Here is a 14,779-nt window from a genome sequence, read left to right as displayed (position 1 = left end):
GTCAATAATCGGGCGGAACACCTAAAGGTCCTAAACTCGTGGAAAGCTTTTACGATGAGAGGCCAACCCAACAAAAGCACACTGCCTTCCCGAGAGGTCAATAGAGCTCCGAGCCTCCGATTCACGCACTTCTCGCCTTCACGTTAATTCCTTCCTCTCCCTTTCGTCTCTTCACGAAATCTCACCGGGAACGAGAATACAAGCAATGAGCGGCGGCTGGTTCTTAAGAAATGTCGGCAAGCGCTACCTCCATCCGTTGCTGGAGAGACGTTCTCTACCCAATTCCTTTGTTTCAACAGAAGCACCGATTCTAGCAAAACAACAATCAAGAACATACTCCCCAACTCCTCTCCTTCTATTCAGGAAGGTCAAAGAATCGGGAAACACTACATCTTTTTATCCTTCGTCTCGTTTCTTTTCTTCTTCGTCTTCTTCTTCATCGAATAGTTTTATTGGATGGTATCTGGGCATGATCGAATCCCGTCCCGTTCTCACGAAAAGTATCACCGCTGGGCTTATTTATTCGGTTGCCGACTTGTCCGCTCAGGTAAGATTCAGATTTCGATTTTTTATTATTTTCTGGTTCAATTTATATCAGAGTGAGAACAATATATTTATGTGCCGACGTGCCGTTGTATAATTGTTGGTCATTTAATGTTAAGCTGTGTAATATTGTCGTACATTACTTATAGTGTCTGAGGCAATTACAAATTCTGTTGATCCTGCCAAGAGATTTCTATCTGAATCTTAGCATCTAAACGAGGAATAATAATGAGGACCAAGGAGAATATTTTTTTTCTCCTCTCATGTGTTATATTGAGTTTAGTCAGTTGAGACTTGAGATGAATGAAAAAGAAAGGAATACAGAAATTAACTGTAAGAACGCCGCCCTGACAGTCACAATTATAACTAAGGAAAACAGGTTTCTGCGTATATTAGTGGATTTGGTTGGTTTTCCGCTGAGCTCAAGGATTACAAGGATGATGTATAACCCCTTCTGAAATCTTTCTTTTATAAAACGGCAATTGGCTTTAATGTTGTTTTGTATTTGCTTAAAGTGGATGGCAGTCCAAATTAAGGGTATCGTGCTTATTTATATTTGATGGGAATCGAAGTTTGAAGCCAATGAGGAGTTCATGGAGCGACAACCTTTATTGCAGGCAAATTCCATGGCTTGCTCGACATCTTTCTTTCCTTCTGCGCCTTCTAAGATGCAGATGGAAAGAGCAAAAATGATGACGACCAAGATGTAACCTCATGGCAGATGGCTTAAATGACCGTAATTGATGCAGTTGTAAGTTTAATTAAGGATAATCTTTGCATTGTGGTCGTTGAGGTAGAGGATCTATACTCTTAATGAACTGCATTGCCAGGAGAGAACTGGCACAATGTCTTCATCGGTGTTCCAATAGCTGATTTCGTGGTCAAAAGACAATATTTATCATTTAGTGGAAAAAACAGAAAACAACGATGCCAAATGACAAAAGATTATAATCTCCACTTCTTCCACTCTTCATTTTCGGATCTTAAAAGCTGAATCTCCACCCTATCAAATCCAAAACCGTACATGCTCCTCCAACATTTCTTTATTCTGATATGAATTTTAACCCTCACATGTTGTTCATATAACCAGCAAGACTAAGACTGTAAGGAAGTCCAAGAATAAATTGTGGTTATCCATTTTTCTCTGCCTGATAAGTTCTCTGTTTAGATAAATACATGGACAATTTTCTCCTGAAAGGAAAACAAGGAAATAAATAAGAAGATTTCTTTTATTCCTTATTTGCAATAATATTATTTCTAGTGGAAACCTTATTAGATCCAATATCTAGTCACCACATATCTCATTTGTTTCCCCACATATCTAGTCACCACATATCTCATTTGGTTGTCCATTTTTCTTCATTCTCCTTCAACTTTTCTTTAATGCAATCTGGAATTAAGCCCTTGCATATTAGTCATAGGATCAGAGTGGAATGGTGGAACGGCATTCATGTAGTAGAACCGATATAGTTGGACAAGGTTTAATTGAATTGAGTCAAATACATTGACCATAGGATCATTAAAACTGAAAGGAAGGTCCAAAAACCAATGGTGGTTGTCTGTGATCTTTGTCCGAGAAAGCTCTGTTAAAATGTATCCATGGATGATCTTCTGCTGTTTTTCTTGTGCTGCGGAAAGAAAATGTGAGGGAAGAGGATGCAGAATAGAGAAGTTTGAGAATATGAAGAAACAAGTAGATGGATTATGGATTTATGATACCGACTTCTCTTTTTCTGTATTTTATTTGTGTTATTGAAAGAATATAACATATAGGGCCTGTTTGTGAGGGTTGAAGCTTTGGTTAAGTTGTTTTTGTTGAGATGCTTTGGAGAAACCACTACAAGAGGCTTCATGGGAAAGCCATGTTTTTTGGCTGAAATACAGCTAATTTGGGCTTTCCCTGTTTTTCACCAAATATTGCTTAAAGGCTGTCAGGGTCGGGCCTACGTTGCAAAGCCAAAGCCACTGGATGATAGCCCTCCCAAATAGGCACATAATGACATAATATAGCAAACAGTGAAGAAGGTTGCTAGCTCCCAACTGCCACAAGGCTTCATGTGTGGGAGTGGTCCTCTATCCAGGAGTTCTAGTCTGCCTAGCATAACCCCTCAAGTAACAAAACTGCTATGCTCCCTAATCTCCATATCCATCTCTCTCTCTCTCTCTCTGGCAGTGGAGGGGAATTCATCTCTAGAAGTTCCAGACTTCTAGGCTGTGTTTGGGTTCCAGACTTCAGATGATTGTATGCAAATTTGTTAGTCTATTGTCAATATGTTCTGTGTCATTAACCATATGCCCTCTTTGTTCTGAATGCTCAATCCTTTTCTAAATGTTATGTATTTGCTTTGTCTAATGGTAACATGGGTTTCATGTGCATGAAATTTTTAATAGACATGGGAAGACATGAAGTATGTGACAATGAAGTTTTTTTTTTTTATCACTCTTAGCAATTATGAAATATGAATATGTTAAAATGCGTTAGGAGCATGGTGTTCATTCATTGTACATTATACTTGCTTTGAATACATTTCCTTCTATGTTATATCCTATGATGCTCACTGATATGGACATGGACATGGATATGACAGAAGGGGAAATGACTATATATTCCCCCAAATCCACAGGCATGGGTATGAATATCACATGTAAATATGCTTGTATCATGCATTTATGTCTAGTTTTTGAAATTAAGTGCCACTTCTCAATGATTCATGTCTTGTCAAATTTAATTAAATTTTACAGGCATTTTTATAGTACATTTGGTTAAGAAAATACCATTTTACATATTAGTGTTATACATCTAGAGTATCCATGCACTAATGCAGTATCTAGTACCATATCTTGGATAGGATATTGGTATGCTAGGCATGTATAGGTATCCAACTGTAGGGGTGGCAATTTTTCAACCCAACCCGCTAACCCGCCCAACCCAACCATTAATTGGTGGGTTGGGTTGTATCCATTTAGTCCCGGGTCTGGTGGGTTGGGCAACCCAACAAGGGAGAGGCTTAATGGTTTGGGTGGGCTGGGTCATGGTTATCCAACGGATAACCCATTAGCCTCTTCATATTTCCATAGACAAACGGATAACCCATTAGCCTCTTCATATTTCCATAGGCACTCTCTCTATTGGTCTATCCTCATTTGTCTTTTTCAGTAGACAAAATTTTTTTTAGGGTTTCTCTTTGCAAATACCAACGTTTTAAAAAATGACCCAGAAATGGAATTGTTATGGTCATTGGTTTCCGGGTCGATGGTCCGACCGTTCGATTCGAAAGGACAGCCCGTTCTGACAAACAAATATAAAAAATAAAAAATGGTCAAAACCGTTGAACGTGTCAACGGTTTGACCACCCAGGTCAATGGGTTGTTGACTATTTCAATGGTTTTTGGCCAAAAATCGGGTTTGGGGTAAAACGGAACCGCTTGCCTGGACGGTTCATAGGCAAAACGGCTCGACCGTCTGGGTCAACGACGCTTCGAAAACCTTGGCAAATACTGCCACTTTTAATCTCAAGAAACAAGGAACCACAACTAGTTGATGAAACCTGTATTGTCATTAATGTTTATAGAAATGAGCAAACCCACAGTGCCTTGGCAGATGAAAATGAAGATAATGAGATCGCCAACAGAGGAGACAGAGGACATCACAAAGAGAAGGGGCTTCTAGCTATAACGGGATCGAGAGCAGAGGAGAAGCCACAATAGAGGAGTTTTGAGTGCTCTTTAGTTTAATCAATTAACTTGTTATTTGCTTCTAGATATTCCCCTCTGGTACTTCAAATTTCTCTATTTCTGAGACTCAAGAGAACAAATGCACTGGTGATTTCTTTTCTCCCAAGGTTTTTGAACCGCCGTTGACCTAGACGGCTAGACTGTTCAGCCCGGGAACTGTCTAGGCAAGCGGTTTTGTTTTACTCCAAACCTTGTTTTGGCCAAAAACCGTTGAAAAAGTCAACCCATTGACTCGGACGGTTGAACCGTCGACCTGTTCAACGATTTTGACCGTTTTTTATTTTTAATTATTTTTTATTTTTTAATTTGTTTGTCAGAATGGGCCGTCCGTTCGAACCAGATGGTCGGACCGTTGACCCGGAAACCAGTGGCCAGAATGGTTCCGTTTTTGGGTCTTTTTAAAACGTTCTTTTCTCCTATGATTTGTAATTGTAAATGGTGATTGAATCGATTAAGGAAACAACATCTCGAAGCGGTAGCAAAGCCCTATCTTTTTTGATTTTTTCTGATTCATTTGTTTCATTGGGAACTTTTTCTGATTCATCTGTTTCAACAAACCGAAAAAATCAGAGGGCGCAGATGAATTCAAGGGTTTGGGCTGGGTGCTGTAATTGTTTGCATTGGGAATGATGAGGTACATGAGCCTCCAACGTCATTGCCAATTGCGATGAAATACTTAATGTGAGCCCCTTCACCTCTATAAATCTGGTTTCTGCATATTATTTTACAATTTTGTGTGGTTTTTTGTTATTTTTCTATAATTTCTCCTTTCTTCATTTTTTTTATGTTTTTTATAATTTTTGTTATATTATTTTTCAATTTTGTTATTTTTATGTAATTTCTGCTTTTTTTTTGTAATTTCTAATAGTTTTCCACAGTTTCTGTGTTGTAATTTTCACAGTAATACTGTTTTTTCACATGTATAGAAAGGACAAAATGAAACTTGCATTTTCTGTTTTTTCAACTTTTTATGTAATTTCTATTAATTTCATGCATTTTTGTGTTTTTGTTTAATTTTATTTTATTTCCTGTAATTTCTATTATTTTTGTGTAATTTTCATTATTTTATCTAAATGGGTTGGGTTGGGTTCAGGTGGGTTTGGGTTGAACCAAACCCATTTAATTCTATCTAATTGGGTCATTAGTGGATTGGCAGGTTAGATGGGTTCGGTTAAAACTCAACTCAACCCAAACCAAACCCGACCCAACCCGCCCAATTGCTACCTCTATCCATGTGCCATAGGTTATACCAGTCCTTAGGCCAGGCATGAGCCTATTTGGAGGCCTGCAACATAAATAGACTGTGCTTCAGCTCCTTTCTTTGGATTTGGGTTGGATGATGTTTGAATGCAAACCATCTACTCATGTAGCAGGTTTGTATCAATACCAACAATACTCATAGAGACTCATGGATGATATATCAAATTTCTTTCAAATATCTAAGATAGGTTGTAGTGATTCCTTGGTCTAAATGTTGGGAAACTGAACATCCTTGTCACATAATTTTAAGGACCCAATTTTCTCTAAGTTATGTTTATGGCTTGTGTTAGTATGTAGTGGGCCTTAGTTATGGGCATGTTTTCTTGTTTTTTCTTGTTTTTTATTGCTGTCTTTAGTGATGGACACCATATTAAGGGCAGTCATGTAATTGTCCTTATTTTTGCAACAAAAAAATAAAAGAGATCATTGGGGGCTGAAGAGAGGTTTTAGAACAATTCTCTCTTCTTCTTCCTTTTCTTCCATCTTCTTCCTCCATCACTTCTCCTGTTTCTTTTCTTTTAATTCAGATTATTGCAGGTGTGATTTACAACTAAAACAAAGGTCATTTCCCTTGTGTTCAGAAACTCCAGAAGTGGTATATTAACATTTAATTTTTTCACTGTTAAAAATTAAATTCATTGATAAAAAAGTGTTGAATTTCAGAGTAAGTTTCTATGTTTCTTTTTTTTTTTTTTTATCAATAACAACATTTCATTAATTAATCACAGAAGTAATTACATGGAGGAAGGTAAACTTTCTTATCTTCCATCTGAAGCTTGAGTCCCAAAGAGCAGAAAAAAGAAAAAAAATTTACACTTATGCTCAAAATATTGATTCCCTATCGACCCCTTGCTTAGTTAACCCATCAGCAAAAGGGTTAGCTGATATTTACACCCAACTGACCTTGACTTCCATCTCTTGAACCAGCCACCTAAGTTTCCTCCTCTCATTACTGTATGTCCATAACCCGCTATTGTCTTTACCTACCACCACCTCCGAGTCCCCTTCAATTATGAGTTTTCTTATACTCATCTCCTTTGCTCTTTGGACTCCTTCCAAAACTGCAAAGATTTTGGCCCTGAGAGAGTCACCCAATCCAATTGGGCCTGAGAACAGGGTTGAGACAAACCCATTCTCATCCCTAAACACATCCCCATCCCCGAGTCTCCAGGATTCCCCCAACTACTCCCATTTTAAAAAGCCAGCAGGGGGGGGGGCAAGACAAACTCAATTCTGTTTTGGTCTGAACAGTTAGCAATCTCACCCAACTTCCTCAACAAGTCATCCACTGTGAAGTCTGTAGACAGCTCTGAAGATTTCAGCCACTGCACCACCCTAAACACACCCCCATCCCTGAGTCTCCAGGATTCCCCCAACTACTTCCATTTTAAAAAGCCAGCAGGTGGGGGGGGGGGGGCAAGACAAACTCAATTCTGTTTTGGTCTGAACAGTTAGCAATCTCACCCAACTTCCTCAACAAGTCATCCACTGTGAAGTCTGTAAACAGCTCTGGAGATTTCAGCCACTGCACCACCCTTATATGGATCAGTTCTCTCAGTTCTTCATTGCCTCTTTCTACTTCAGAGAAGATCCTGGAATTTCTTTTCTCCCACAAAGCCCAGCATACTGCAGCCCTCAAACATCTTCACATGGTCCTTCCCCTTTTCATTCGCCACCTGAAGAAGGAAGGGGAAAAAAAGACTGTTGGAGGATTCCACCTACACCCAAAGACAGAGAAAGCCCACTCCCAAATGGACTTTGCAAACTGGCAAGACACTAGTAGGTGAAAACCAGTCTCCCCATCTGCTTTACAAAGAACACACCTGTGAGGGGATAAACATGATTTGGGTCTCTTCTTTTGGAGCAGATCACTAGTATTGATTCTTTCCAGAAAAGCTTCCCAGTAAAAACTACCAACCCTAGGAGGAATTGGCCTGCACCAAAAACTACCAACCCTACTTCAGAGAATTCTATGTTTCATTGATTTTATTATTTTAATGTTGTCCTTGGCTCTGGATGTAGCTCTGTGTTGAGAAGGTCAATCTTATTAGTGATAGCTGCTCTTTTTCTTGCATGGGCTATCATGGTTATGTGGAATGTGGGGTGTACCTTTCCTCTTAATTGTCATTTTATGTAGTTTTTTCATAACCATGATGGATAAGCATGTTTTTCCAAAACGTGCTCATACTTAATTGATATTCAGGCTTTCTGCTGTTTAAGATTTTTTCTTTTGATCAGCAAAAGTATTTCATTAATGTTAATTCAGAAACTTGGTACAATTATTATAACAATCCCACCAACCCATATTACGTCAGATTACAACTTTACCCAAAACAAAAGAGGCCTATCAACTCCTTGTTTTACTAATACATCTGCCATCCCATTTGCAGTCCTTCTTACCCAGCTGAAGTTAGAATTAGACCTCTTTGCTAGGAGACCAATATCCTTGAGAGCATGTCTGTATTTCCTAGGTGCTGAGTTGATTTTCCTGGTCCATGATATGACTAATTGTGAATCTCCTTCAATTTCCAATTCCTTAACTCCAAGCTGTACTGTAAGTCTTTCTTTTAAAAGAACTGACATTTCAGCCTGAACTGAATCTCCAAAGCCAATTGGTCCTGAAAACAAAATCACTACCACTTCTTGGTGGTTTCTAAACACTCACCCTATACTTGCTCTTCCTGGATTGCCCGAAGAGCTACCGTCAAAGTTCAACTTCAGCTTATTTATAGCTGGTGGTTTCCATTCCATCCTTACACTTTCTGTATGTCTAACTATTTGCGCCACTTCAACCCAAGACCTTGTTATGTCATTGGTTGAGAATTCTCAAAAGGTGTCCAATGCTTTTACCCAATGTGCAGTCCTAACTGGTATGGCTTCAATACACTTTTCATTAAAGATCCTTTGATTTCTTTCTTCCCAAACAATCAACACCAACACTGTTCTTACTTCCCTCCACATAAGTCTTCCTCTTTTTTTTTTTGTTTTTTTGTTTTTTTTTTAATTTTTTTATTGCCACAAGAAGATGGAAGACACAAAGGAACAGGAGATTTAATAAATGAGGAAGGGTCTCACCACTAGCCTTACAAAGGATACACATGTGAGGAGAGGGCACTTATTTGGCCTTCTTTTCTGTAGAACATCTTAGGTGTTGATCTTTCCAAGGAACACTTCTCAACACAAAGCTTGTACTTTAGGAGGGATAGGTTTGCACCCGATTTCTTTCGTCGGTAAGTTCACCCCCAAAGGTTTTGAAAGGACAAGAAGGTTGAAAAGGGAAGCACAAGAGAAGAGGCCATCAAGTGAGAGAGACCAAATTCTACCATCTGACGAGTTTTGGTCCAGAAAGACATTTTCTAGTTTTGATAGTAGGAGAACAAGGGAGTCTCACTCACTATTCTGTTGTTTAAGATTATTATCCATCATATATAAATTGTACAAAACAATCAGCTTTCTGTTGAGATGTCATTTATAGAGAGAGACCAGTTAATTCAGTTATGCTTATGTTCAAGCTCATGCTCAAAAAAAAAAAAAAAACAATGAGTCCATGGATCATTAGATCATTTGTTCCTAACTAAACCACAACAAACTTGTAAATTGACATGGATTCCCATCTGCACAACTCTGGAGAGGATGAAGATCTAATGGTGGAATCCTTAGCTGCAGGCCTTTCAATGTGCAGCTGAGCCTTTTGCAACAATGTTCTTTCCTAGGTCTTAAGAATTTGTAGGTGCTGGTAGAAAATTAACTGCATTTTCTTTTGTGGACTACACATTAAACCAAGAAATTCTATTTTGGTTCATTTTATAATGAAAGTTCCAGCATGATACAAGGGTACTATGTTTTGCACATCGAGGCATCCTTATACCTTGGCATTGAAGGTCTTTGACTTTACCAAGTCATTCTGTGATTGAATGAGGCCACTATTTCCAAGATATGAAGAATTTTATATTGTTTCTTAAGGGGAAATATTTCATTCTCAATTTATGCATTTTGGTTGATAGCAAGTGAGAGTGTGAAATACTTTCGATAAAAACTGTCAATTTTGTTCAAGACAGTGTTAAAATAGTTTGGATAAAATGGTGCTGATATTGATGAAGACTTCTCCAGGATTTGTTAGAAATTTCAAAATTCTTAAATTTTAAAATAACTAATAAATTCAAATAAAAATGAAAACTCTTAACTTTTTTCTTTCAAAATTTAGAGCTTCAGTCTTTTTGCATTCTGTAGATAGCCAATTATTTTTCATTGCAGCACCTTTGGGGGTGGTGTTGACCTACACAATTAATAGACCTCTCAAAGGAACACTGCTCTTCTTTCTTGGAATTGGCTTTGGAGGGTACCTGATCGAATTCCACACACTTTGGGCGTCCATTATTTGCAACAAATATGGGAGGGATGTGAATGGATGGGATAGCGATCTCCAACTGAACCATTTCAGGTCCTCTAATCCTTGGAAAGGTATTTTGTTCACGTACAACTCCTTATCACTTTTACTAGATATAATGTGGGGAAGACAACCATATTAAGTTTTAGACTGAGCTGACTCCCTTCCAGGGCAGCCCACTTACATCCTACCATGTTGAGAAAGTAGTGCTAAAGCATAGTCCAGACAATGAAGAAGAAGATGCCCATCCAATTCTTCATCTTGGAGGCACATAATACTTGCATGAGATGAAACCCATTCTCTTCCTTTGACTCACATCACAGGTGTTAATCCTTCAAATGTTTGCCACCAACATGGAGAAAGGCACCCTTAGGGGGGTGGGGGGGGGGGGGTAGGGGATAAGAGAGTTTTAGATCTTAGCTAGGGAAGCTACTAACTTTGTCTTCAAAATAAGAGCCTTGAAGTAATTAATAGAAAACTGCCTAGAAGGGTGAATTTTCTATATATGATGACCAGGATTAGACGAAGAGAGGTAGACCTCCCTGAGTGATTCAAAGAGACCAGCAATTGATATTGTAAAATTTGGGCTGTTGGAATACTCCAACATGTATTGCACTAAATCCAATTTCATCATCCAAAATCTAATAAAATTTCTTTTTGCTGATAAAAAAAAATTCTACCTTTCTTAAGTGGTTAGACAAACAGAGATCATGGCTTAACGTTTTTGGGAGTCTGAATACGAGGAAAGGTGGCAGCAAGAGGTCTGTTGCATATCCTCAGTATGAGGAAAAAGTAGGGAAAGGTAGGGAAACCTTTACAAACTTTGTATAGGTTTGTTTCCCTACTTTTCCCTTCTTTTCCCTACCTTTTCCTTTAAACCAAACATAGCATTAGTGATACCTATCTTGGAGGTCTTAGGAGGAATTGAATTGAGATTGCCCACTCCTCACCACCTGGTTGAATCATTAGTTGGGGCATCACTCAACAGGAAGAAAATGAAAATTAGACTCAAATTCTCTTGGTAACCCCAGGGCATTTGGGGACATTTCTTTTGAAAGGATGGGGGTATTTGTTGGGCTTTTAGTGGGCATTTGAGTGATGTAGATTCCACCAAGGTTGAATTTCTGTCTTTATTAATTGGGCCAAGGATAGCCAAACAGCTAAGTATGTATTCCTTAGCCACCGAAGGAGATTCAGCAAATACTGTCAACTGAATGGGGAAGCCTGGGAGTGGTCCCTGGAGAATGCCTCACTTTTTTGTTGCTAGGGACATTGCAGCATTGATACGCACGCTATGCTTAGGTGTATCTTTAGGGAATTGAACTCTGTTGCTGATGGGCTCACCAAGTCAGGTGTATAAAGTGAATGTTTGTATAGTAACAATGTGTTGCCTTTGTGATTATTATTATTATTATTTTTTTTTGGGGGGGGGTTCATTTTTTTTGGCATCGTTTACATCCTCTAATGTACATTTTGATTTCCTGTAAAACAAATATAGTTATCATTTTCAAAAGAACAAAGAATCATTATTTCTTATTTAGCAGCATTTACATGGTGCATTTCTCCTTAATAGTATCATTTTCCCCTTGTGCAAAATTTGCACGAGCAAGACCAACTAACCAAAAACTTGGAAGTCTATTTCAAACTGTAATCCAATGTCTGGCATATTGTCAAAATTGCCTCTTCCTCACTGATATGCTTTAAGAATTATTTTTGTCTATGGTATTGCTATAATATTATATACTGATTTTGTACATTTTTTACCCAGAGAATGACACAAACATCCTCAGAATCTTTTGATTTAATAAGGACATTACGTATGACTGGATATGGAATGCTGTTTATGGGGCCATCACTTCATTTCTGGTTCAACTTTTTGTCAAGAGTCTTTCCAAAGCTTGATGTTGTTACTACCCTGAAGAAACTTATTATGGGGCAGGTTATTTATGGACCTATCGTGACTGCTACTTTTTTCTCTCTGAATGCAGCTTTGCAAGGTACATGAAACACATGCTTCCTTTCATGGACAATGGTATTTTTTTTTTTATTCTTGAGCTTATATATGTCTGTGCCACATAACTTGTGTTTTAGTTCTTTATGTTTCACTTCCATTGTTATTATGTTTCTTATTATTATAACCATTTCTTTTTGGTAAACAACTAAACAAGTAAAACTTTGCTGAATAAAGAAAAGAAGATACGGAAAGAGATTATAAGGGAATTCTCATACCACAGGCTATAAATCATTCTTTTTGATGGCCAAAACAAATGGTTAAGAAAAGGACCCCAAACTTCTTTTATCCATGCATTTTCAGTAGTTTTGGGGATCAAGAGTATTTTTGTCAATCTTTCATTGGTTTTTTGAACTTGGAATTAGAAATCATAAATCTAGCCATTGTATAGTTATTTGTCGAAAAGTTCATTGTCATCTGGTCATTAGGTTTGAAAATGTGATGTCCCCCCTATTACTTTTGGTTATTGCAGGTGAACTCAGAGTGATTAAATCAATAATGCTTGATAGATATATGCCTTGAATTTACATATTTAATGATTTGGTTTAATCTTTTTTAATTCTAAGTGAGAGACTGGATGTGAAGCTTAGGTGAAAATGGTGTTGAGATTATTGCCAGACTGAAGCGAGACTTACTTCCAACATTGAAAAATGGTCTTATATACTGGCCTATGTGTGATTTTGTCACATTCAGATTCGTTCCTGTTCACCTGCAGGTATGTCTGAGGTACTATCTTATAAAAATATTTTTTGTTGAGATGGATAAATGGGATGGTCAGGGATTATTTACAATTCATCTGGTCCCATCTAGGGAACTAGGTATTGTCATTGGTGTCTTCATTACTTCGAGCACTAAATCATTAATCATAAGTTGTGTAAAAAAAAGTAATAGGTAAATAAAACATCCAACCTTGTTTATTTCAGTCAAGGAGATCTCCTTGGTGGACCCCATGTTCCACATACTTGCCATTCTTATGTTTCAAAATTTAACTTCTGTCCATCCTGATTGTGAGATTGTTGGAGGGTAGACTATTTATGCTTGCTATCTTTGAATTTCTGTTTTGGCAGCCGTTGATGAATAATTCATTTGCATTTTTGTGGACAATCTATCTGACATACATGGCAAGCTTAAAGAAAGTAGAGGCTGACCAGATAGCTAACATGTAAACTCAACGGGCGCCTGCAATAAATATTACATTTTCTTTTTAGGTTTCTCCTGCTTTAGCGGTCTCAGGAGACCTTCCATTCTAAGCGGCAAAAAGCATTGATAGCAAAATGCAGAATTTATAGCAGATAAAGCTATTCGATTGAGTCAATTTGTTGGGTACCGACTACCAGATAATGTCAAGAGCCTTTTCACAGGAGTTACAGAAGTGGAATAACTATTTTTTCTACCATACAAAGAAGAGTGAATTTATGGATATTGGACTTGTCTATCTCATAAATATGTTTATGCCCTTAATTCGGGATAAAGTGTGAATAGTTTTAAATTTAATAGTTGCTTCTCTGGCACTTCTATAGCAATTCTTCAAAACCAAGTGAAGCAGGGGACACACAGGAATCTGAGGTGACTGGTCCAGGTAAGGAAACATAAAGGACGATGGTGATTGAACAGGCGTTGGTCCTTGTGACCTGGGTCCCAATCTGGAGACTGGAGCCTTAGTAGTAGCATCTATTATGTTGATAGAAATTTATGCTCCGGATGGACCATTTAGTTTACGTCATCTTCATAATAGTACCAACATGCGAATGCTTTCTTTTTCAATTATCTGGCTATTAACATTACTAGAGAGTGTTCTCACTTCTCAGTGAGGCAGTTTTCAGAAACATTATAAATAAAAATATATTAGGACATTTATTTATTTGTAATTAATATTATAAATATTAATTATAGGCTTGGCTCGTTTATACTAACTCATAGTTAATAAATATGTTAAGAACGGGTGTGAGTGGTACTTTGGAAACGAACAAATTCAAGTTCCCTGGATCTGGTTCACGCACTGTAGCCTTCTAGTAGCGCCTAAGCTGGAAAGGACAAGATGGTTTGTTCTGCAATGAAGACCCATCACCGACGTTGGACGTTTGTTCTGCAAAGTCCAAACGGCGCCTAGCACCTAAGCTAAAAAGGACAAGATGGGGCTGGGGCTAACTGCTTTCCACTGCCTGTTCAACCAAGATACTCGATGGTATGGATAGACATGAAGTGAGCATCACATCAATAACGAGAGAACAAAACCAAATTAGAAGTCTATACAATAATTATGTTGATGCTATGGATGGAGTGGCATAGAAAGATTAAACAAAACAAAAAACCCTCAATTGCTCATGGGAGCTCGACTAATCTTGGTCCTTCGTACACGCTTATTTTTAGCTTCATGATATAAGAGAGATTTGATCATCCTATTTTTTTTTTCTCTCCTCTTTTTTGCTCTATGGGGCTGAGGGTAGCTCATCCCTCAAATCCATACCCCCCAACCCTGGTCTAGGCAGGATTCCAACCCTGGTGTAGATAAAAAAACATGCTATCAACTAAAATCATCAGAGTTCAAAATTTTTACAAGCCAACTAGAGGAAAACATCTCCACACATAGAAATATACCAATAAAGACTGGATACAGGAGTGAAGGTTAGGACGTGGGTTATGCCATAAACAGGGTTTTATGCAAGGTTTTTAAAACCGGACTGGACAGAACTTTTCTGGGACTGGTTCCTGGGTCAAAAAAGTGGTTTTAGGGTGAAATGGAATCAATTACCTCACTGCTTCCCAGTTTTTATAGTCCGACCGTTTGGTCTGGTTCAGTTTTGAAAACCATAATTTTAGGTTTTCTATTTTTTGCTACAGAT

The 14,779-nt window shown here is 38.0% G+C and overlaps 1 protein-coding gene across 1 annotated transcript; it reads left to right on the top strand.

Moving 5' to 3' along the window:
- Positions 1-62: 62 nt before the first annotated feature.
- LOC148850160 (uncharacterized) lies at positions 63-13,447 on the top strand. Its single transcript, XM_088943026.1, has 4 exons — positions 63-547; positions 11,694-11,922; positions 12,527-12,651; positions 13,004-13,447. Exons 1-4 carry the CDS (start codon positions 206-208, stop codon positions 13,100-13,102), a joined length of 795 nt encoding a protein of 264 aa, XP_088799152.1. The 5' UTR covers positions 63-205; the 3' UTR covers positions 13,103-13,447.
- Positions 13,448-14,779: the final 1,332 nt, after the last annotated feature.

The sequence above is a fragment of the Nelumbo lutea genome, chromosome 5 (genome assembly GCF_056320005.1).
Source record: "Nelumbo lutea isolate HS-2025 chromosome 5, American lotus-T2T, whole genome shotgun sequence".
NCBI classification, from domain to species: domain Eukaryota; kingdom Viridiplantae; phylum Streptophyta; class Magnoliopsida; order Proteales; family Nelumbonaceae; genus Nelumbo; species Nelumbo lutea.
The sequence above is the reverse complement of the archived record's forward strand: the minus strand, read 5'-3'. Positions and strand labels throughout refer to the sequence as shown.

Bases quoted from the DNA above. Each gene is read 5' to 3' on its own strand.
- LOC148850160 (XM_088943026.1), top strand. From the start codon at position 206: ATGAGCGGCGGCTGGTTCTTAAGAAATGTCGGCAAGCGCTACCTCCAT. The intron at 548-11,693 runs GTAAGATTCAGA...TTTTTTACCCAG, and splicing joins TTGCCGACTTGTCCGCTCAG to AGAATGACACAAACATCCTC. The intron at 12,652-13,003 runs GTATGTCTGAGG...CTGTTTTGGCAG, and splicing joins TCGTTCCTGTTCACCTGCAG to CCGTTGATGAATAATTCATT.